Genomic DNA, 25471 nt, shown 5'->3' with positions numbered 1-25471 from the left:
TACGCTCCTTCCTACACATTTCCTAGTGAGCACATGCTGTCGAGTTCAAGGGGGCTTCTTCCTGGTTTGGATCATGCTACAGTACAGCGGGTGGGACGTGGGTGGCACTGTGGGTTAAACCACAGAGCCTAGGACTTGCCAATCAGAAGCTCGGTGGTTTGAATCCCCGCGACAGGGTGAGCTCCCGTTGCTTGGTCTCTGCTCCTGCCAACCTAGCAGTTTGAAAGCACGTCAAAGTGCAAGTAGATAAATAGGTACTGCTCCGGCGGGAAGGTAAATGGTGTTTCCGTGCGCTGTTCTGGTTCGCCAGAAGCGGCTTAGTCATGCTGGCCACATGACCCAGAAGCTGTACACTGGCTCCCTCGGCCAATAAAGCGAGATAAGCGCCCCAACCCCAGAGTCGGTCACGACTGGACCTAATGGTCAGGGATCCCTTTACCTTTACAGTACTGCAACCTTACTTCCATTTAGCTAGGAGCAAGCCTCATTGAAGTCAGGTGGGCCTTTGGAGTCATAATTCGTTTTATTATTACAGGGGTACCTCCGGTCAAGTACTTTAAGTACTTAATTCGTTCTGGAGGTCCATTCTTAACCTGAAACTGTTCTTAACCTGAAGCACCACTTTAGATAATGGGGCCTCCTGCTGCTGCCACGCCACTGGAGCACGATTTCTGTTCTTATCCTGAAGCAAAGTTCTTAACCTGAAGCACTATTTCTGGGTTAGCGGAGTCTGTAACCTGAAGCATATGTAACCTGAAGCGTATGTAACCTGAGGTACTACTGTATTACATTTATCTCCCCTCCAAGGAGCTCAAGGTGGAGAACAACAAGACCCTCCCCCCTCTCCGTCACAACAACCTTGCGAGGTAGGGCAGGCTGCGAGACAATGACAGGCTCAAGGTCACCCAGAGGGCTCTATGGCTGTGTGGGGACAAAACAGTACAGGCTCGCGCACCGCAGCTTCCGTCTTAGGCGCAATAATGGTTCATAGGATCGCAATGCAAGCCCCTCCCTTACCCTCCTGCGCGGTTTCCTCTCCGAATTCCTCTTACGACACCGCCGCCCCCCAAAAAAAACCCACTGTGAGGCAACGGGAAGCAGGTGACTTATCCCCTCACGCCCTGCTGCCATAGCAACGGGCTCAAAAAGCGCGCCAAGCTCCCACGGCGCTCGCGCACAATGCACCGCCCCCCCGACCCCCGCTAGTCAGCCCTGTGAGGGCGGAGCCGGAGTAGCTGCGGGCGGCAGAGGAGAGGGGGCGGGGGTAGTCCCGGGCCGCGCGTGCGCGCTGCGGAGAGCGTCGGTTTGTCTGGTTCCTATGACAACGGCGCCGGCTTGGAGGCCTCGGCCGCCCGGGACGAGATGAAGCTGAAGCGGTTCTTGCTGCGATATTACCCGCCGGGTGCGGAGTGGGGCAGGGCAGGGCAGGGCAGTGTGAGGGGTCAGTGTTAAAGATGGGGAGCGGGGGAATGACGACGGGGAAGCCTTACGTGCGGCGGGCAAGCGTGGGCGATTGAAAGGAGGGGATGGTGGAGTCGGGGAAGAAAGGGTTAACGGATATATATATATATATATATATACACACACACACACACACAATGACACACAAACACACACCCCGGGAAACACAAATGTGGAGGGGAAAGAGTCGCGGGCGGGGGGAAGGTTTAGTTGAAAGAGTTGAGCCCCGGAACCCATTTGCTCAGCAGGTCTGTTGAATGGAAAAGAAGCTCCGTTGCGTTCCGTCTTCAGTGAGAGCTTGTTCCGTAGTAGGTTTAATGCGTTGAACATATTGCATGGACTGGCAGTGCTTCTAAAGAAGCAAGCAAGCAAGCAAAATCGATAAGTGAGCACAGGATTGCAGCCTCGACCATGAAATGTGAAATAACAACAACAATAGAAACATAGTTTATCTGAGGTTGTGCAGAGTGCCTTTTCCTTAACTCTTAAGTAACCATGCCTACTCTTTTGGGGAAACTTGTTTCAAACATGTTCTTGTGCTTTTTAGAAATTAAATTAATAGTTAATGGGGAATCAAAGGCAAACGCAGGAACGGTTTCAAAAAGAAAAGTCACTTGCAAGTGCTCAAAGATGGAACTTACCCCGTTGAAATGCACTTTTGTGTATGAGTCCCCCACACTGAAGATGTACCGGAATAATGCACAATGAGGGCCAGAGTGGTGTCATGATTAAGAGTGCTAGTTTATTATATCCAGGTGCAAATCCCAACTCAGTCATTAAGCTTTCCAAGTGACTATCTCAGCCCAAACCTACCTTTTAGGGTTGTCGTGGGGATAAGATGGGTAAGAAAATCATGTTTGCTGCATTCAGCGTTGTGGAGAAATGATGCAATATAAATGTCATAAATAAAATAACTGGGCCCTATTTGTCTGACCCTTTCTATCTGTGACAGCTTTATCTTGTGGTTGCCTAGGATGACATTTAGATGGTTCTGATAGACAGTTACATTGACCACTCTGCTGAAGTCAGTGCATAGGCTTTTGACATTTAATAGTTGTGGAGTTTTAACTAAAAGTACCTTATGGTAACCAAGATAACTTTAGCATATGACAGGCAGTAGGAACACAAAGTACTCAGTTCATGGTTGTGCACCATGGGTAGATAAAAAGCCATAGCTGCTGTCAGCTGAAATGATTTATTACTTATGAATTGATGTATGAGGTGACTTGAAGAAAAGCTGCATTCTACTAAATCCCTAGTGTTACAAACATTTGTGTAATGTTGACAATTCAGCCATAAGCCAAATAATGGTATACTGTATATCATACTGTTTCCTATAGGGAACAACAGACTAATATCAAAGCATTAGTCTAATACAGAATCCACAAATTATTTGTAACTGGATTACCACAGAATGCAATAAAGGTAATGTGGCAGTCAGTTTGCTTCTATGTATATCTCAGTTGTTATATATATTAGACAGGGTGTCATATTTTGCAGATTTACTTTTATATTTGGAAGATCTCAAACTGGTAAATTAAGTTGGTGAAGTAGCTTCTGCTTTTCTATACTATCAGTTGTTTGGGCTATGATCCTACAGTAACCTGAAAGTATCAGTCTTAGATGGCCATGACCATCTAAGGGCAAGCGTTGAATTCCCAGGTCAATTATTCAGACCAGCAAATAGCCATTTAAAGTGTTTGAGCCTTTGCCATGGACAAACACAAGTGGGCTTATGCAAGCTACTGTAACTCAACTGTAGCAGGAACCACACTGGTATTCCTAAAAGAAGCATTTCTGTTTCAGGGGCATCACATATTGCACCACTTAATTTTGTTGCTGGAAAACTGGATTCTTTTACTAACTAGAGTTTCTCCTGTGTTGTGTATAGTTACATGTACATGAATTGTATCTGTAACATCATTAGTGAGAGAGTTACAACTATCGTCCCCTATTTTACAAAGCCTTTAAATTTTTTATGTTTCATTCACCTTAGCAAGGTTGGTCTACCTTTTTCTTTAAAAACAAAAACAAAACACTAGCAAAGCTTCCTCCTTCATCTACAGCAGCACTTCTGCTATTTCCCGGGCCGTTTTCCTGTTCTCATTTTTTATCTTGTGCCAGAGAATTCCATAAGTTAATGATGTGGTGTTCTATCGGATGATCCAGAGTTCTGTGTGTATCATGAATAATTACATTGGTTATAAGAGTCAGTATTTATTTTTTCTATGTGAAGACTAGCTGAAGTTTAAAAGAGCTGCTTCAGTGACTGGGAATCCTTTGCACATAGAGGGACATCTGAGAAGATGTAGGATTGTGTGGGCTTGTACATGGACAGTGGAATTTTGGGCATTTCCCCTTTGAACAGGAAATCCTCAAGCCATATCACAACACCCTTCACATTTGAAAAGCAGCTTGTCATGTGGAATGGGGGTTGCCTTTGAAGACCATAAGTTCAAAGAGCCTTTAGCATATGCATCCAGTTTCACAGTTCTTTGGCCCCTGACCTGTGTCTTACCATGTGTCACTATAGAAAATGACAAGATGTCTGCCTGATTCTGCTCCCTTATATGGTTTAAGTTAGATGTGTTGCTTCTGAAATCAATAGGATTTTTTTTATCGAAGGGAAGGTCAGTCTTTGTACTGTGTGCCATCAGAATCTAGCTTGATACTGAATTAATAATTGTCTTGTTTTGCTTCTTCAAAGGCATTATTTTGGAATATGTTCAAGGTGGGGAAGTGAAAACCAAATCTATAGATTTACTGGATCTCAGTGCTGCGTGAGTATTATATTTTGCTGGATATTGACACAGAACAACTTTACTGATATATACAAATCTGCTAAACAGCTAAGAAATGTATTGCAGTGTTTCTGGTCATATTGAATAAGACAATCATGCTGTCAAATCATCCTCTTCCAAGTACAGTCATTTAAGATTGAGGTGTTAGTGCCCAATCCTGTCTCCTATGGCATATCTAGCAATATGGCTGCTACTTTCAATGAAAACTTCATAGGGTTGAAAATTCAGGGGTGTGTGGTTTCCATTTCACAACTGATGAAGTTACAGCATTTTTGGAAAGGGCTGTAGCCTTTCATAGAGAAGGTCCCAGGTTTAATCCCTGGCACCTCCGTGTGAGGTTGGGAAGGACTCTGTCTGAAACTCTGAAAACTTCTGCCAGTCAGCATAGAAAATACTGAGCTAGATGGATGAATGGTCTTACTCAGTGTAAGGCAGCTTCCTATGTTCTAAAACATAGTATTCCCACAATGAGATATATGTGAGTAACAAATATAAGATGCATTTCATGCCTTGTGAGAAGATCTCCAGCATTCATAAAGTGTATCTGAATTAGACATATAAAGATATATATTGGCTTTGGTGTTCATATTTGTTGTAAACCTCTCTTGCACACCTCTGCCTTGATTACTTGATGTGCACTGGCAGGAGCATGCAAAAGGCATCTTTCAAAGCCACAATTAAGACTTGATCCTGGGAGCTTTCCTGGGCTAAATTGAATATGTCAAAGAAATGTTTCAGAAAACAGACATTGGGTTAGATTTAGATTAATTATGCTGAAGCCCCCTTGAAATAATTGGGATAAGGTTGTCATGATGGCTAGCTTTAAGTCCTATATTTATTTCAGCTGGACTAAAGCATTCAGTGGAACTAAATTTTCCATCAGGATCCAACTCAGCGTCTTATATGTAATATACTTTTGCAAGCATACCTAACAAATGTAGTCCTTGAGCATGTCAGTGACCTGTATGGAAAACATACTGGATAAACTCCATTTGTTCAATGGATGTTATTCCCTAGTGGAATATAGATCCTTCACCACTGAGACTATCCATACGGAAATCCCTCACAAACAGGATCTAGTTTTGTAAATTGTATATTTGTTCCCTGTGATGCTGCTGTGCTTTTAACATACCAAAAGCTTTGAGATTATTTTTAGAATATTTATTTTTTTAGCTTAAAGAGAATTTTAACTCCTTACCTCCCATGACTAACCCTGAGAAACACAATGCCAAAGTAAACTTTTTAAGACTATGTGATATTTTTTGACAAATTAGCATGTTGTTTGAAATTAAAACAAAAAACAGGTATGAGTGCTGTCACTGAGGTTATTTAAATTCAAGCAACAGAGTAGAGCTGACCACTTGTTTTAAACCTGCATGAACAAGTCACTGTTGTTGTTGTTTAGTCGTTTAGTTGTGTCCAACTCTTTGTGACCCCATGGACCAGAGCACGCCACTAGGAACAAGTCACTAGGAAAGACCTAAACATACAGAATATTCAAAATTAATCACATTCAAGTAGAAAACATTAAAATTGTAAATAAAATGACTGAAAAATGGGAAACCTGTCATATACTCAAAAGATGCAAGGCCTAACCTAGAAATCTAAAGTTTTACAATTGGTGTGGATTATGTTAGCAGCTGACACTGGACTTAGGTATTTCTAGGTGAACTCAGGAATTTCCTGTGGCTGTCTACTTCTTATGTGGGGGGCAAGAAATTTTGTATCTATCTTCCTGACTGATGTGTGCTCTGAGGCTTCTATGACATAGTCCAATCCTCTATGTGTTTATTCAGAAGTAAATCCCATAGAGTTCAATGTAAATAAATGTACATCTGTTTTTATGGAAATATAAAAAAATACATCTGTGGAGACCCACAGGTACCCTGCCCCTATTCTGCGGTTGGCACATGGGAAAATATCAAAATGACTCCCCTTCCCCCTTTCATCCTGGTTGATAAAAACAACAGAAGGATTTCATTTTCTCTTAACTTCAGGAGATGAAAATTGTGTTTTAATATCTTTAAACATTATTCTACTTTAGTACAGATGTAGAAGCCTTAGTAGCAGATATAAGAAAAGCAGAACCTCTCATCACAGCATCACGTAAAGACCAGGTTGTACATTTAATACTGCGACTACAAGAGAAGCTAGGTCAACAGGTGGACCACAAATTCTATCTCTTTAAGGTAAGAGCCATGAGACAATTTCTGATACTTGCTTTCAGTTATGTAAATACACAGAAACTAGAGGCTTTAAATGGCTGTTGGTTAAACTGTCCTGCTCTCAGGTCGTTGTGAGAGCTGGCAGAAATGGAGCCAAAGCAGGGTTGCTGAGAAAGGAGGAGATAGCAGCCTGCTTATGCTGCAGTAGACCCTCACGCAAGCCAGCGACCATGCTCTGTAGCCATGGAATGTTGTGGGGGGATAATAGAAACTAGGTTGTAGGGATGGAATGGAGTATTCCGGAGGAGGGCAGGGCTGGCTGGCACCCTTTTAAGGATACACAGCAACATTTCATTGCAGGTTTTAGTTGTTTATTTGAATATGGACTCTAAGGATCATGTTTGAGTATACTGAAGCAGCTTATGAGTGAGGAACGTGGTTATTTACATGTTGGTGTTTCCTGTGTTTGGATAAGCAGGCCTGAGCTGGTTGTGTCCCACTTCCCCAGAGAATGCCAGTTAGCAATGTATTGTGGCTTGCCTCGAGTTCAATTTCTGCTGCTCCTGGCTGGCAGAAGAAGCAGGTTTATCAAGCTCCTAGTGGAACACCATGCATGAATATGGGCTGCATTCAGGTTGGTGCCTCTCAGGTTGTGCAGCCCTAGTCCACAGACTCTGTAAAGGCGCAAGTAGAAGCAGGTGGTAACTTGTGAGTGGGGTGAAGGCAGTGGTGTCCTCCCAGTGGTGACAATAAACTTATTGGGCCATTTCGGCTAGTTTGGAGCTCTCCCAGCCTCACTGCCATTGCCCTGATGACTACAGCACTGCCACTGCCTCTGCACCCCATGAGCCACTGCTCAGGGGAAGATGTCACATGGAAGGCCAAGCCTGAGTGCAGTGGTTTTGGGCTTTTTATCTAATATTCTGTTCTGACAACAGATCACATGAATATATTAATTCTCACACAGTTCCAATTCTGTGACTGCAAGTTGTTTTTAACTGTTTTTATTATTGGATTTTAAATTGTTGCAACCCACCCTGAGACCTGCTGATGAAGGGCAGGTAATGCATTTAATAACAACCACAACTCCTGTGGGTGGTGGAATTGGAGGTGTTTTGTCTGTTGTCAGTTTCAGTAGCTTTTCCACAATCTGCAGTACCTTTTTCGGAGTGCCAGATGGCAGTGTTGAGTTACCTAACCAGAAGTTAATTGCTGCTGATTTTCAGAAAGAGAATTTCAGCCAGAGCCTAGCCTCTCCAGGGAGCTCACTCATCACTCCCTTGGTTATCTCTGCTGAAAGAGACTGGCACCGGGAGCTGACCAATACATGAAAGTAGTCAAGCATGTTGCAAAATAAGTTGCAGTGCTTGATGCACATATCCTTGCTGCATTATGTGGTTAAGTGACTGATTTACAATCAGCACAGACTCTCAGAAAGCCTGTATTTGTATGGGGGGTGGCTGGGAGGGAAATCATAGGAAGACTATATAAAGGGATGGTCTCTTTGTAGAATAGCTGTGTGGGAAAAATTGATTTAAATATGAACCAGAGCTCTTACTGATGTCCCTTCCTCATCTGCATGTCAAAGAGTGTGGATAGATCTCTTAAGAACAGCACACTACCTTCCATCTAGCAGCAAACATGAGGATCTTTGTTTCTTCTAGAGCGCCAGCTGACAGACAGTCTGTTGCTGAAATTTGGGGATCTGATGGTTTTAAAGAACAGCACAACACTGAACTCAAGCTGTTAGTCAATGTTTGGGAGAGGCTTCTTTTTTGCTGATTCTTTCATGGCCCCCCTTTTCCCCAAGCAGTGAAAAGTGATCTGTATCCTTTGGCTAGCAATATAAGGCTGTTTTCTGCTTCTGAACAGGGTGCAGGATGCAGGGTGGGGTGGGGAATCTGTCGTGAAGGTTGAGCTGCTCCATGCTGTAGACCAGTAAAAAGCTGTTTGTGGAAAAACAGCAGTGAGTTTGACTGTTGATGAAAATATGTCAAATTAGGTACACTCTCAAAACATCTCATGCATGCTTGAGAATATCTTGGTGCCCAGATCAACAGATCCAATGTTGGTGCAATCTGCTCTTGATAATATGTATAAGGAAGCGGTGTCTCTCACATTCTCTCACTATTTGTACTCGACTTTAAGAGTTTTTAAGTGCTTTCACACAGTTGGCCTAGAAATAGTTTTTCTTTCTAGTCATTGTCTTAACACCAGCTTCTTGAATTATGGCTTATTTTTATTTTTGGAAAGGTGATTACACTGATGTAGTGTCATTGCAGTGCTCTACACTTTCACATTGTTAAATTGACTGCTATTTTGTTATTTTAAAAAAATAATAAGTTGAACTTGGCTGGTTCATGACCCCACAGATAGGCTACTACATAATTCCAAATCTATATCCCCTTCTTTTGTTTTGTCAAGATGGTTCAAAGTCAGGCGTTGTAGATAAATCTTTTAAGAGTTACACAGTACCTTCCACTAATTCACCTAGAGGCATGGATCCAGTTCTGACAGTTGAGCTTTGAATATCTGAGATTGTAATATTATTGGGAGAAGGAATAATGGATATGTACAGTTAATTACTCAAAGATTTGTTACAAGAAAGTTACAGACAAAACTGACTTTACCTGAATTGTGACAAAGCAGGGATGAGGAATCCAGAGGAATCCATCAGTGTGCTTCTTTCCTTTGTACAGCATGCTACATTCTAGCCATGCAATACCAACAGGTTTCTGTTATCCACACATACATCTGTTAATCCTTCACCCAGGCAGACAAGAAGCATTATCTCAGCGAGGCAAAGCACCCAAGGAGGCTACAGATCAGGGCTGTTGATCAGGGGAAGGGGTGAGGCCTGGTGAGAGTCCTGAGGGTGAGATAGAAAGGTCTGGAGGGCTGCATTTGGCCCTCCAGGTCTGAGCGTTCCCATCCTTGTAATAAAGAGTGCTGCTGGTAGTGATTTTCTTGTGCAGTAATAAGAACTGTACAAATCTATTGAGCATGAGGAATAATTAGGGGTATGCAGTGTGTAATTGGAAAGAGGACTAGTGTTGCATTTCCACTTTATAGCACATTGCAGTTGCCAGCAACACCTCCTAAATGAAGACACAGAATTGGTGTAAACCTATACCTTTCTTTGCAGTTTCCTGGGTGATAAAGGTTTTTTTGTTGGTGGTGGTGTTCCCAGCATAGTAGCAAGCTGTCGTAACATAACTTAATAGGGGTTTGAATGTGTCATGGATACAACACGCTGCTATAACATAAGGTTTTAATCCAAATGGGCCCAGTCTTTCCAAAGCCCCGCTAAGTTCAATAGGAAAAGTAAATGTATCCTTAAAACAACACTACTGAGATTAATGTGACTTAAAAGTGCTTAACTTTAGTTTAGCCGCTCCCATTGATTAAAATAATATTTAAGTATTTAGATTTGTGAAGGCAAATACCTAGGAATGTAAAGAAAATTATATTACCTTTATTTTCTAATTTCAGGTACTCCGGGCTCATATATTGCCACTGACTAATGTTGCCTTTAACAAATCAGGTTCTTGGTAAGTTTGGGTGTTTGAATTCAAACTATGCATGATCTACCAAGGCTTATCGAAATATAAACTGAATACTATATAGTATTTTACAGTCTATAATTTCCTCTGCTGATATTCTGGTTCAAAAAAGGGTTATTAAGATAATTAGTAGGATTGGAAATGCCAAAATCCAACATATTTAGTTAACAATTCTTATTTTGTAAAAGAAAATACAGCAAAATGACAGTGGAAAATGTAAGATATCTCTTGTTTTGCCTCCCTCCCCTTGTATTAAATCTCCAGTTGTTCTCCTTATACTCTTCTTGCCTGGTCTTTGATCCTTCATCAAATCAACTGAGAAAACTGAAAGGGGATGGGGAGCAGGGGAAATACGTAAATTACAACAAAAACCCAACATGTTTTTTAAAATATCATTAATTGAGAGGAACTTAGAAGCAGTAGAGTCAATTCACAAGAATTTGTATTTTTTCTGATCCCTCTGAGATGTTTTAGCAATGTAGTCAGCAGTGGCATAAATTGTGGGGTGAGGAATATGGAAGAAATGTTTCTTAAACCTTCCATTCTTCTTGTCCACTCTAGTTTTATCACTGGAAGCTATGACAGAACATGCAAACTTTGGGACACTGCTTCAGGAGAAGAGTTACGTTCTCTGGAAGGACATAGGAATGTGGTCTATGCAATTGCTTTCAATAATCCGTATGGGTATGCAACTTTTCAGAATCTTTGATCTTTAAAGCCCTAGATGGCCTCAGCACATTATTTCTTTGGTACTCTACATCCAAATCATTTTAATTCTTCTTTGTAAATCGTTTTTTACTTTCCCCTTGTACTCTGTTTCATTCTTTAAAATTTAGTGACAAGATTGCAACTGGATCATTTGACAAGACCTGCAAATTATGGAGTGTAGACACAGGAAAGTGCTATTACACCTTTAGGGGACACACAGCAGAAATAGTGAGTACAGGAGCTTTGGAATAATCATTACTACATATGGTACAATCAAATTCTTAAAAACCTCTTTAAAGTTAAGTGTTGTTTTCTCTGTTATTCTCAGTGAAACTATGCTAACAAGTACCACAATACATGCTACTATTCTCAAAAAAATCTGGGACGATAATTTGTACCTACTTAAGTGAAGATATGGAGCAGTTGTAGCTCCATGTTTGTTGTAACATATTTTTCCTGATTCTGTGGCATTATCATTACAAGGTAGAATGGGCTCCTTTATTGCTGTAATTACAATGGACATTGTCCCTCCACATGGTCTAATTGTGAGAGTAAAATTCCTTCCTGTATCCCAAGGAAAATATTCCAAGCAATCAAATGAGTCTTTATTACCAGCTATGATCCTATGGCTGTCATGTTTTATTTTATAGGCCTATAAACAGTCAATGGGGCAATGACTAGAAACAGTTACTGTCATGCTCTAACATATTGTGACTGGGACCAGTACCTAGGAGAACAGAAAATCCAAGAATTTCTAATAAAGGTTTTCCTTCTCTCTTTTTTCCTAACAGGTTTGCTTGTCATTTAATCTTCAAAGTACATTGGTTGCTACTGGAAGTATGGATACCACAGCTAAATTATGGGACATACAGACTGGAGAAGAAGTAGTCAGATTAACAGTGGGTTGCAGCTCTTATTAGTGATGACTTGGGTGTTTTTTTGTGAAATTGCTATTAAAAGAGCAGTTCTTAATTAAAAGAGCAGTTCTTAATTATCATTTGCAAAAGTCAGAGATGAGAATTTATTCAGAACTCTTAGCATATGTAGCTAAATAATGCATTAAGCAAACATAAAGGAAGACTGAAAGCTGTGATACTAATTAAAAACCATTAAATCTTAAGTGCAGAGCAATCCTGTGCATATTTATTTGGAAAACCTACTGTGTTCCGCGGGGCTCCCTCCCAGCTAAGTGTGAATAGGATTGCGGCCTAAATAACATACGTTTTCCAGATTCTGTGGCTTTACTACTACAAGGTAGAATGACCTGCTTTATTAATTAAAATGGACTGGTAATATTCTTTGAAACCTCTCCTGCACTCAAAGGCACTGTGTAATTGCTTTCAGATCTATTATTACCTGGGATTATAAATAAAGGGGTTATAATATACCCTGTAAGATTGAAGAGAGCTCTCTTAATAATATCACAAATACATGTAGACAGGTATTGCTATTGGCTGCTTCACAGTTTTTAAAAATCTGCACAAACTTTGGATGATGGTGTAATTCGATCCCTGCAAGATGCTCAATTTTTAAAATTTCATTTTTCTTCTGCCTTTCCTCTCAGGAGGTCAAGGAAATATTTAAAAATATATAACAACTTTGTAAGGTAGGCTAGTGTTGAGAGACAGTAACTGACCCAGGGTCACTGAGTGAGATTCATGATTTGAATATGACGATTTGAACCCAGATATCAGTGTTATTTAATTAACCTTCCCACAAAGAAATCAGAATGAATGCTCAGTATAATAGCTGACTGTCTAACCTCCATGAAAGCAACTGAGACTGAATGCTCAATAAGCAGGTTGTCTAAAAGTGACCCAGGACCTTATATTACATGATACTTTGCCCATCCAGACTGGGATTTTCTATGTTCTTTTTTGAATCTTTGGGGGGGGGGGGAGGTTTTTTGAATAAAACATAAAGTTGTATGTTTACAGACAACTGGAAGGACTTTTTTTCCAGGATCACTTTCCATAAAATAATAGTAACAAAGAAAACTAAACACAGAATCTTTAAAGTTTGTACATCTTTATAAATCCTAGATCAGGCATAGGCAAACTCGGCCCTCCAGATGCTTTGGGACTACAACTCCCATCATCCCTAGCTAACAGGACCAGCGGTCAAGGATGATGGGAGTTATAGTCCCAAAATATCTGGAGGGCCGAGTTTGCCTATGCCTGTCCTAGATTATTTCTACATAAAGATCTTTGTTTAAACTTTAAACCTTCTTTTTATAACTTCAGGGGCACTCTGCAGAGATTATTGCATTATCATTTAATACTACAGGAGACAGAATCATCACCGGTTCCTTTGACCATACAGTTGCAGTGTGGGATGTTGGCACGGGCAGGTACTATTTTAAATCTTGTTTTATTTCATACTTTACAGAACTCTTAAAATTATTCTGTACAGGCTCTAGAGTTGTTCAAATTATAAATCTGCCTTTATTTGTTCGTATTTAGTACATTTCAAGCAACAATAAGCTTCTAGAAACCAGGAAGATGAAAACTAGGCATATTGTTTCTCTGCAATTCTCCCTAGCAACAGTTCAAAGTTCCATCTGCCAGAGAGCTAAGATAATAGTGTGGCAAGTTATGTAGCATATTATAGCAGAGCAGTGAAGGATATATATTGTGATATTAATCTTAGACCTTTGTTTCTTCACCTGGGAGGCTTGCATTGAATAATCATGGCATGAGCTTTCTTATATTGAATTAGACCAATGGTCCATCAAACCCAAATATGACTAGCAGGTGCTATTCAAGGTCTGCAAAGAGACCACCCCTAGCTTTCATGGGAAACTATGGACCTATTCAGTATCATGAAACTAATGCATCTGAATAACGTTTTGTCAAATTGATACAGTGGAAACAATAAAAGCCTTATGATGATCAGCATTATGATGATAACATTCATTTCCCATCTTAAGTTATCGCTGAAGGGTCAATATAATTATAAATACATGATATGAATTAAATAGTGTAATTGGTTTGTGAACATTAATATAATTTTTTAAAAAATTACCACAAGCAAATAGGATTTTCCCCCCCTTCAGAATATTTGCTTTTGTGATGTTTTCATTTGGTGCAACCATTAATTAAGGTGTCTCTATGTTGCTCAGTCCCAGCTCCTGCCAACCTAGTAGTTCGAAAGCACGTCAAAGTGCAAGTAGATAAATAGGTACTGCTCCGGCAGGAAGGTAAACAGCATTTCCGTGCGCTGCTCTGGTTCGCCAGAAGCGGTTTAGTCATGCTGGCCACATGACCCGGAAGCTGTCTGTGGACAAACGCCGGCTCCCTCGGCCTGTAAAGCGAGATGAGCGCTGCAACCTCAGAGTCGTTCGCGACTGAACTTAACAGTTAGGGGTCCCTTTACCCTTTACCTTTATGTGCAGTCTAAGAAGGACCACAAGTTACACATATTATATAAGGGAACACCCATGAATGGTTGTATAGGTTATAAAGCACTGAACCATAGGAAACACATGAATACACATGTTAAAGATTGATTGTGTACAGACACAAACACAAAAACACGGATGCATGAGTGAGTGGTATGACTGCAGTGGTATTCATTAATGGTTTCTTGAATTGCAGTGATGACTATTCTGTGACCCCAAAAACACACTGATTTACATTCTCTGCAGTATACATACTCATTAAGGTTTTCTAGGGTTTAACCTATAGGATCTAAAATGATCATTGACAACTAATTTTCACACTTTCTTCAAAGTGAAATATATATTAGCCTGCCCTCAGTGGGTCCGGTAGATGGAACTGCCCACCTGTGAATCACCTGGCATCAAAATGATGTCAGGTGAAGCATTTTACTTTGCCCATGTGGCTTCAAAACTCTCTTTAATGTATTTATATGGAGAACTATATAGCAAGCTATAAAACCAGCACCCTAGAGTTCTTTTGTGCTGTAGCAACAGCTTGGCATCTGTCTGTCTCGGAGACAAAGGAGAAGTGTTCCTTTGTGGGTAAAGTCAGTTTGTTGGAAGGTTGCAGCGCCTGCTGTAGATGTAGAAACAGGAGAGACCCGTTTTTGTTGCCGCTGGGGTAGATGAAGGTGTCTGGTTGTGCTGATGCAGATGCACCACCTCGTTTTTTCTCTCTGCACTCCTCCCAGCAGTCATTCCTCCTCTGCTCACTGCTATGGATACCCAACCTCAGTGTCTGTCTCATCATCTGCAAGGAGTTCCCACACAGCGCTGATGCTCTCATCCTTCATGTGACATTTGAAGACATCTTTGTAATGCAGAATTGGTCTGCCAACAGGATTGAACTATTATTGCCCTGTGACTTTATATGTTCTGCCTGTGTAATTGTCCACTCTTGATTATCTATGAGATAACCAGTAATACTTGAATTATACTTTTTGCCTTGTTGTGCAGCTGAATTGTATCTAGGTTGAAAAATACTATTTCTAAACATGCAGTGGATAGGTGCTAGGGAGTCATAACCAGCTGAGACTCCCAGATGTGTATCCACCATGTGTCCTTGTGTATTATATGGGAACAAATGTGCACTGGATAATTTTCTCATGCTAATTCTAGTTACAGTAGTTGGCATCAGAAAATTTCTAGTTTGCATTGGAAAATCCTCCGATGCCCTAGAGAGTGATCTAATTTAGCATGCTTATTTTACTTGTGTTTAGTAACCAAATGCAAAGCTTTGAAACTGTCAACTGCCTAATATTGTATTTGCAGTTGGAATCCAATCACTTACAAACATTTTTTGTGTGTGTATGTGTGGAAAGTTTAAGCACTTGAAAAAATTTCTTAACAAATTCCACAGAAAATTGTGTTAATCAGATCTGAGGCTTCTGAAGATTTACGTAGACTTGCACGTGTAGGTCAAATTGTAATACAAAGGCTGCAATCCTATGTATATTTATTTGGGAGGACACCTCATTGAACTGTGACTTTTATTGCTGAGTAAGCATGCATAGGATTGCACTGCAAATGACTGGGGAAACATTAAAGATTTAACCTGTAGCATTTTGTCTATTTCTTTTTATAGATGCCCCTTTGCATAATACATTTCTATTTGAATCAACCACATAACATGTTTTTTATTCTTTCCTGGCAGGAGGATGCATACTTTAATAGGCCATCGTGCGGAAATAAGTAGTGCACAGTTCAACTGGGACTGCACTCTTATAATCACTGGATCAATGGATAAAACATGCATGGTAAGATAGTTGGATCCCTATTAATCTGATTTATTGCTCTCAGTAGTATACAAAAAATAATCATAGTATTGACTAATCCATACATTTGTGGGTCTGAATCCAGGAATACATTCTTCTTGGCCTGCATGAAGAAGTGTGGGAAAAATTAGCTTTTCTCCAAGAGCACGTACAGAATAAAGGTGTAGGTTTACTCTTACTTCTCTTTAAAATAATAGACAAAGGGCATGTACACACTGCCTGATAATATGCATTCAGTGCTGGATGCAGAAAACCAAAATATTTCATTTGGAGCAAAAACAAATTAAAATTAGTTAATTGTGATCCACTTTGCCTAAACCAAAACAATCTCAACTCACCAGGCTCTTAACAGGATTCCTTGTTCACAAGTAGGCCTTTCTTCCTTGAAGCTTTCCTCTCAAACTCTCCAGAATCTCTGTGTATCACCTGTGTATCATCTGCTTGGTGAACCCACCTCTTGGCTATCCACCTGCTTATATAGCTTCTCCCTGTCTGTCATTTGATTCCCTCCAGAGGCTGCAGGAACAAGGAAGCTAGGAGCTTTTAATTTTCCCACCCCTAGAGACAGGTGTGCAGTTAGTCACATCAGCAATGGTGGACCCTATGCCTTGATAGTTTATTAGTCCTGGGGCACCGGCTAAGACTCCACATTAACCCTATACTTCCCAAATGAGCAGACAGATAAAAAGATGCATTCCTCTTTTATAGACAAACAGTCCAGGACAGTAAAGTCCAATTCCTTTACATTCCGTCTTTCTTAAAAAAGGCCCAAAGTTTATCCCTAAAAATGCCCCGCCAGTTCATTTGCAATATCACACTTCAAAAGAAAGAAATACATAAAATAAGAAGAACACTATAGGCTAGCCTGGTTTAGGGAAGAAACACCAACATTTATTGACTTCTGGGGAGTTCTTTTCTTTTTTCTTTTATTTTCTAGCCTTTATTGGCATTAAGAGTTGAATCTGAATCAGCTGCTAGCATGGAAATGAATTCCAGGAGATATCTGGCTTGTGCTGGTAACACGTCAAGCAAAATATTTGTTAACCTTGCTTTCTGCCAAATCTGTGTGCTCATACGAAAGAACAAATAGTGATTGACTAGCTACACAGGCCGCAAGCAGTTCAGTCAAATAAATAAAGAAGCTGATTTGGGTTCCCTGTCATTATTTGCCTGCAATTTTGCTTTCTGTCCACGTTGCAGTTGTGGAACGCACTGACTGGCAAGCGTGTGGCAACATTAACAGGCCATGATGATGAAGTATTAGACGTTTGCTTTGATTACACTGGCCAGCGTATTGCAACTGCCTCAGCTGATGGTAGGTGAAATTGATTTTTTTTATTAAAATGTCTTCATCCCGTGTCAGCTGATTTGAAGAGCATCTCTTGAGGGGTAACATGGCAACTCCCAGTAACTCCTTCTGTGCATCATGGATGACTCCACATGAGGGCAAAGAAAGAATCCTCTAAGAGAGGAACTCTGGTGAGGTGAGTGCATGTTCTGGAAACTGGCTAAGTTTTCTAATACAGCCAATCTTATGGAAAACCTCCATAATAGGACCAAGGAACGATTATATCCATATAGTGAGCCATTTTTTACGAGTTATGTGATGTGCTCTTTGGCAGCTTTCTCACAGGGCTGTGATATTTAACTCAGTCTTCTGCCCCAAGCTATCTCATATATCGGATCAGTCTAACGAGTCTAGAAGCTTCCAAACCATTTTCATATGAGTGCCGCCTTCTCATAAGACCATGCAGTTTTAACCTGCTTTCAGTGACCAGCACAGAACATCAAAAGTTTATAGTGAAAGAGTATGCATGGCAACTGTATGTACTCCCATATAGGGATGGGAACAAATTCAGTTTACATTTCAAGGCAAACCCACCTAATTTGTACTTTCCCAGACAATACAAGAATGTAAACACAACCATCTTTCAAAATTTGAAGTCTGAATTTTGCTGTCCGATCAAAAATGCATATACTAAAGTGTACATATAAAACATATTTTGTTGAAAATAATATTACGTTATATTAGTGAATATATTTTTGCAAAAATGCATTATATTAGGGGAAATTGTATACAAAAATGTGTATATTAGGCTATATTTGGAAAGGCTGATGAATTTTCATGAGAACTTTAAAAAAATCTGCCAACTGATACTGAAATGTTGAGAATTGTACTTGAGATTTGAAAAATGAGAAACTTAAGGGAAACCAAAATTGACAGATTCAACCATCCCTTCTCTAAATCAGTGGGCTTTGAGTTGCAGCCAGTCATTTCTAACATTTGCCTTCTCTGGTTCTTGACAAAATTGCAGATGCGTCAACAGATAAATGCCTATACTAAACGCATGATTGTTTTGTTTGTTTTCTACTTAAGGATCAGCAAGAGTTTATGATGCAGAAACAAAAAAATGTATATCAAAACTTGAAGGCCATGGAGGAGAAATTTCAAAGGTGACTGTTGTTTTATTTCTCTGTGCTGCTGCCCTGAGTAGAATGTTGTTCTAAATTACAGTTAGCTTTGGCCATTTTGCTTGTTTGTATGATCTCTCACTTCCTGAGTATGGACCAGGAAAGCAACTTCTCTCCCTTGCTGTTTTTTATAGTGCTTTATCACTTTATGTCTCCAGTGTGTTAGGAAAGTGCAGAGGTTAGTGTGGGAATGTTCTGGGATGCAGGAGAGGATATATTGTGGGATTATATCCTTATCCAACTTGTGCTAACAAGTTCCCAAAATATCAGCAGAGTTTATAGACATTCCCCTTTTAGGTTCGCAACGGTAACGTGTGCACAGGTTCGCTAGAACCTCTATAATAATTACTCTGGTAATTTCCCCTTTTGTTCCCTCTTAAAATACAAGACACGACACAGTCTTTATAAAAGTATAAAAGAGTTTACTCACGTTCTGTTCACAATATGATCCCAGAAGGCAGACAGCTTAAAAAGGTTACATACATTCAGAATCTATCTTATAGCAAGATAGTCCTTTCCTCCTCTCTTGGCTGAGAGCCAAGAGAGCATCTTTAGATGCTTCCTCGTCGATGGAAAATGGCAGAGAGAGAGAGATGGCTGCCTGCCCTGTGCTTTTGTCATTACCTGCACAGGTGAGGCCACACCCACCTCTGGTCACATGCGGAGGAAGTCCGTCCCCAGGAAGTTTACCTGCTTGCTGGACAGACATCCCTCCCCATGTTCTAACATGTACACTCTAGGAATGTTGTCATTGACTGCTCCTGTGTTTACATCCCACAGTTAGTATTCTGTTATAAAATCTGCTAATTGAAAAACATTATTCTTGCAGTTTGAGTGAACAATCCTGCAAGTACATACCACTGCCCAGTGGGACTTACTCCTGAATAACTGGAGGTGGGATGTCAGCCTTTGAGATTTATGTGAGATTTTTGAGGGCTTTCAGGTTATCTATTAACTTGAATAGAAAGATTTTTTGGTGAAACTGGGTGATACTCTACTGCTACCCTCCTTTCCTATAATTTTAAGTACAGTAGCATTAAATACCAGCATGAGTCTGACCAAACTGCGGGAGGCAGTGGAAGACAGGAGTGCCTGGCGTGCTCTGGTCCATGGGGTCATGAAGGGTCGGACACAACTAAATGACTAAACAACAAACAACAGCATTAAATAAGACTGTATCTCTGTGTTGGGCTTTTCCAGCTGCAATTTTTAGTGTGGTTTTTCATGCATGTTTCATATGGTAATGTGTACATGATAAGAAAGCTACAGTCTAAACTACACCTCTCTTACATCCTTGGATGATGCACCTTTATAGAAACCAGAAGCAACAGAATGTAGGCCTACTTTTAATAGTGCTATAAAAAGGGAATTTGGGCAGCACAGGAAGATCAGCTTTTAAATTATCTATATTATATATGCTGAACAGAATCTTTCCTCAGGCCAGTTTAACCTTGAAAGTAAAAAAAAATTGAAAATATTTGCATAAATGTATATATACGTTAAGGGACGTGGGTGGCGCTGTGGGTAAAACCTCAGCGCCTAGGACTTGCCGATCAGAAGGTCGGCGGTTCGAATCCCCGCGGCGGGGTGCACTCCCGTCCTTCAGTCCCAGCTCCTGCCAACCTAGCAGTTCGAAAGCACCCCCGGGTGCAAGTAGATAAATAGGGACCGCTTACCAGCGGGAAGGTAAACGGCGTTCCGTGTGCTGCTCTGGCTCGCCAGATGCAGCTTGTCGCACTGGCCACGTGACCCGGAAGTGTCTGCGGACAGCGCTGGCTCCCGGCCTATAGAGTGAGATGAGCGCACAACCCTAGAGTCTGTCAAGACTGGCCCGTACGGGCAGGGGTACCTTTTTATATATATGTTAGAGACAGATGCTTAGGTTGTTCTTAAATCCATACTGCATGAGCAAGACGAAGGCAGCCCATACATATGTTTCCTGATTTATGGCAGTGTTGTTGGCTAGATACTCTGTTTTGTCATTTAATTTTTGGAGAGCAGTGACAGGTTCAGTATCTGTTTGGATGATTAAAGGAAATATTAGTGTCTGTGTGATGAAATTTGGCAGCACTGTGATATGATGAATCTAATATAGCAAGGATAAAATTGTATTTGCAGATTAAAATTTCCAATTTCTTTTTTAGTTCCAAAAGCTTAAAGAGTAGTAGTAATTATAGTTATTTTACATAAAATAAATAAACATTGTAGACTCAATAAGAAAGGAAGAATTGCTACTGATTCTATAGCTTTTTTAAAAAGCAGAAAGCTATTCAAACAGAATATAAAACGGTTTCCATGTAAGGTTTTGGAATGCCTGTCTTTGGATTTTGCTTCCTTCTTTGAAAAGTTATTTTTATGAGTTTCCTAAGGAAATAACTGTTCTACATCCCACAATTTTATATGTACTTCATTAATGTTTCCCATTTGCTGTGCACATATGAAATGACAAATGTCACGATTCAGCTATCAGATGTGTCCCTAAGTTGAGAGGCAGCAATAGGTAAAGGTTAAAGGACTGCTGTCAAGAATCGGTTTATGTGGCTCATGAATCTATGCACTAAAGAGATGCACTAAGGCCTTTGGAGGACTGCAAGGAGCCTCCAGAGTAACACTTAGGTTTAAACTGACCTATTTGGTAAAGGAGAGAAAAGGGCAGAAATTATTGAATAAAGGTGCAGGTGGATGAGAAAGAATTTTAAATTTTTGGAATGTTGATTTCAAACATGAGGCTAGTCGCTAATTGAATATTAACATCACAATTATATTTGGCTACTGAACTCCTCATTGCATATGTGACTGTAATTCATTATTCTCTCCATTGCTCACTTGGTGCCTTCACTGCATATCTTTAGGCTCCAAGCAAAATGTTTCTCTATAAGCAGACCTTTGGCTGAATATTCTATGGCCTTTTAAGTGTGTTTGTGGGAGGGGGGATATTGGTTTGTTTTTGTTTCCGTTTTTATCATGTATTTTGTGTTTTCATCTAGTATTTTTGTGTTGTGAACTGTCCTGTGATTTTCAGATGAAGGGCGGTATACAAATTTGATAAATAAATCCTAAATAATCCCAGAGTTATTATCTTGAGGTGGCAATTCCTTCCTACCTGAGCAAGATCCTTGATTACTGTCTTGGATCACTTTAAGTCATTGTGCTGGCTTGTGGAACTGGGAATGTTTCATAAGTTACTATTTACCGTATTTTTCGCTCTATAGGACGCACTTTTCCCCCTCCAAAAATGAAGGGGAAATGTGTGTGCGTCCTATGGAGCGAATGCAGGCTTTCGCTGAAGCCTGGGAGTTCCTGCCGGGCTTAGAAGGCTTGCGGATAGCAGCAAGCACCGGGAGCAAAGGCAAGGTTGCGCGCAACCTCGCCTTCGCTCCCGGACCTGTTCTGGAGGCTGGGGTCGGGGGAAGCTCAGGCTTCCCCCGCCCCCAGCCCCACGGCTAAAAACGAAGCCAAGACAGCCAGCGGGATGGATCCCGCTCGCTGTCTTGGCTTCTTTGCTCTTTGGGGCTGGGGGTGGGGTGAAATAAATATTTTTTTCCTTTATTTCCCCCCCTAAAAACTAGGTGCGCCCTATAATCCAGTACGCCCTATGGAGTGAAAAATACGGTAGTTCTCAGAAATGTAATCCCAAATATAAAATATGGTACAGCAAGTGTTGTAATTTTTGAAAGGCTCTTGTTTAGCATTAAAACCAGAATTTATTCACAGAAGCCACCCATGATTGAGCCACTTTGTGAATATTTGTCTACTTGGAATCAAGTACTTCACAGGATAATGTGTGACATGACCCTTGTTTTAAGACGAAAGACAGAAAAGCTCTTTGCTTTGGAGGGTTTATTATTGATCAGCCCACTCCAGCCTCTGAATCTACCCCTGTAGATAGAAACTGGAAGACAAAATATATTCAGGGGCTGTTGTCTCAGACTTCAAACCTGCGTGAACCATGGTGGACAAACTTTAAGATAATCAATGACACTTCCTTGCCTCTTTAAAAACTAATTCTTGTTTCTTTGTTTTTAAAAGATCTGTTTCAATCCTCAAGGCAGTCGTATTCTTACAGCCAGCTCAGATAAGACAGCTCGGCTTTGGGAGCCTCAGACAGGACAATGCATTCAAATACTAGAAGGCCACACTGATGAAATATTTTCGTGTGCTTTCAATTACAAGGGCAATATAATCATTACAGGTAACTAACAGCTATATTGAAAATTGTCCTTCTACTTGTTTATGCTAAAGTGATGTCAAATAAGGACAGTTTCCTGGTGTCTGTTGTCATACCTCATTCAGTCCAGTTCCGTTGAAAATTTGGATCAAACAGTTATTTCTGTGGCATATTGCTTTTCCACACTAGTTGAATTGTTTCAAAACGGAGTGCTGGCCTAGAGAAGTTGGTTAAGTAAGTAGGGTGGGGTGGGGGAATGGGACAGCCATTGGAACAAGAAATTTCAACAAATAGATATGGCTCCGCTCTTTAAACTTTTCACTGGGAGGATGCATTAAGGCAACCTGCAAATTTGAACAGCTAAATACATTTTCCTGTGCTATATACATTTTATTTGCTAGTATCTCATTGATTCCGGTGGTGCTTTCCTCTTTCATCAGTGGAGGTGTTTTTCCAACATTGCAATAAGAGGGGAATGGGGGCATAGCAGCATTACTAAGGCAATTGTAATCCTAGAGCCAAATTTAAGATGCCTTTTCTACAGCATCTCAACACAACTAGTTTAGAATTTGTACAAGAGTTAGGTTGGCAATTCTTAGATGGTGGCCTCGGATTCACCCCAAGATACTGATATGTAGGTTGCAATCTGTGTTGGCACCTTTTTTTCTGATAGAAGCTCTATGTCTTTAACAACAACATTGCAGACAAATATTCATGGGATGCACAGAGATTTAGTGATGAGAAAAGGTGCACCTTTTGAATGTATACGCCTGTTGGGTTCCTGTTTTAGTGATTTAGTGATGAGAAAAGGTGCACCTTTTGAATGTGTATGCCTGTTGGGTTCCTGTTAAAAGCCCAGAACACATGAAACTGCCTTATGCTCAGTAGTTCTGTCTTTTCTGAAACTAAGTGCCTCTCCAAGATCTCAAGCATGGAAATTTCTCAGCCTTCCTACCTGAGATCTTTTTGATCTAGAGATATTTGGGCTTCAACTTGGGAAGTTCTATATACAAAGCTTGTGTTGTCTCATTCTTTTGAAGGAGAGAAGTTTGCAAAGTGTCCTTTGCTAAACTCTAATTCATTCAACTGCGTCAGAGTTGGAAGACAAGATTGCCAATGAATTTGAGAGCAAGAGGTGTATTTGAAATATCTCCTGCCCCAAATAACAGGAAGCTGTAGTTTTATATTATAGATATATGAATGACGTTTGAAATGTTAATCTATTACTTTTCTTTCTAGGTAGCAAGGATAATACATGTAGGATATGGCGCTAATTGAGGACAATCTCTGACCTGACTTCCCAGTGGCTTTTATATGAGGAGCTTATTATACAGGCAATAACTACTAAGCCCTTCAAAAACCTGTTTTCTGCTTTTGCCTTTTTAAAAATGTTACTGAAGTAGACTTATTTCCTGGACTCGTGAAATTAGCAATGTTAGCTAGTTATGTGATAGGTTCTACTCTAATAGCATTGATATATGTGTTAGTGACTTAGTTGCGACAAGTGGCATTGTTTTCTTTGTAATGGTTTTTAGGCCGGTTGGGTGGGGAAAAGGGGGAGGGAAGCACCGTGATCTTATTAGCAATGCATTGCCTTACTTGAATGCCTCTCACATTTGGTTGGATGATTTTTACTATGCTTCATTTTTATTTAATAAAAATATTTAAAACACTATAAAAGTCCAGCTCTTTATGTAGTATTAACAGTTGAGCATATATTAAAACTCTCTGTTCAAGTATTCTCTGAAACCTCTGAAGAAAGTGCTTATTAAAACTTAAAAAAAAATAAAAATCTGCCATATAGCTCTATATTTACTCATCAAATTAAAAAAAAACTTATTACATATTGGATTTATAGTCTCTTCCATCTTGAAGCCTTAGAGTGACTAACAATATATTTAAAAACTGTATCTGAAATGCAATATTAATCTTCAGCGTAAATCACTTAGTTCCTAAACTTCAGGCCACACACTACGAAGCAGCATAATGGATGGTAGTGGGTATGCACCAAACATTTGGTAAATGTTTTTCTCAACTGCTACAAAGGATGCTTCACTTTTTAACCTTTTCCTTTGTGCTATATGAATAAAAATATTATATATTATCTAGGTTCTGGAGTGTAAAACACTTTATGGGTTCATGCATTTAGCTTGGGAGTGGTACTATTGTGTCATGGTGGGGAAGTTGCAAAAGTCCTACCCCTCCCTTGTGAACTGAGTGCCCAATCTCAAGCCTGGCTCATGTGATCTGCCACTTTGAGCAGGAATGATTACATGAAAATTGGGCCTCAATAAGAGGTCTGTCTGGCCCACACTGGAGAAGTAGCTTGCACCATAGAGGAGAGGGGCTCACACCTTTTTAATCAAGCCTTTGCGAATGTATGAACCATGATTTGTTGATGTTTAGTTTACAGCTTTTCATCTTGTCGTTTCACATCCATTTTCCTTTTTTCTCCAATCCCATTTGTCCTCTTAATTGCAGTAAGTGATTAAAGTGATTTGCCTCAGCATGTGTGTATACCTGAATATCCAGATGCTGCTTTGGTACTGGCATGAAATCTAGCTTCCCAGTGTTTTTGAATTCCTAGTGTCCCCAGTATGAGAACCTATTTGCTGTGTTGCCCTGAAAATGTCAACTGAACTGAAATATAATCTAGCCTGACTTCCCTGTTCAGCTTTATCCTAAGGAGTCTCTGATATTATGCATGGTTTACCTCCCATGAAGCCTGTGGAAGTGCTAGGTGTGATCTGCTATGAAGCAAAGCACTGGTATTTGCTACAGAGCAACGCACAATACCTTTAGGCTCTGGAAAGTGTAGCTTTGTTTTTCAGAAATATGCAGATACTTTTCCCGAGAAAGAAAACTTTTGTTGCAGACTTCACAATATTTTGAAGCTATTGGCATTTACAGTATTTAAGC

General features: G+C 40.2%; 2 protein-coding genes across 2 annotated transcripts in view; one reads left to right on the top strand and one right to left on the bottom strand.

Moving 5' to 3' along the window:
* Nucleotides 1-1238, bottom strand: part of SLC19A3 (solute carrier family 19 member 3) — a 39989-nt gene extending 38751 nt beyond the window's left edge. The window contains exon 1 of the mRNA XM_081006937.1: nt 1018-1238. The gene's annotated coding sequence lies outside the window, so the exon portion shown is untranslated. The remainder of the gene's footprint in view (nt 1-1017) is intronic.
* On the top strand, nt 1239-23960 carry DAW1 (dynein assembly factor with WD repeats 1). The gene is made up of 13 exons (XM_081007011.1): nt 1239-1402; nt 4169-4241; nt 6307-6451; nt 9920-9978; nt 10552-10674; nt 10827-10926; nt 11490-11597; nt 12942-13048; nt 15792-15894; nt 17113-17227; nt 18290-18366; nt 22414-22576; nt 23792-23960. Exons 1-13 carry the CDS (start codon nt 1363-1365, stop codon nt 23824-23826), a joined length of 1248 nt encoding a protein of 415 aa, XP_080863137.1. The 5' UTR covers nt 1239-1362; the 3' UTR covers nt 23827-23960.
* The last annotated feature ends 1511 nt before the right edge of the window (nt 23961-25471 follow it).

This window comes from Podarcis pityusensis, assembly GCF_964106645.2.
Source record: "Podarcis pityusensis genome assembly, chromosome: 5".
Classification (NCBI taxonomy): domain Eukaryota; kingdom Metazoa; phylum Chordata; class Lepidosauria; order Squamata; family Lacertidae; genus Podarcis; species Podarcis pityusensis.
The sequence above is the reverse complement of the archived record's forward strand: the minus strand, read 5'-3'. Positions and strand labels throughout refer to the sequence as shown.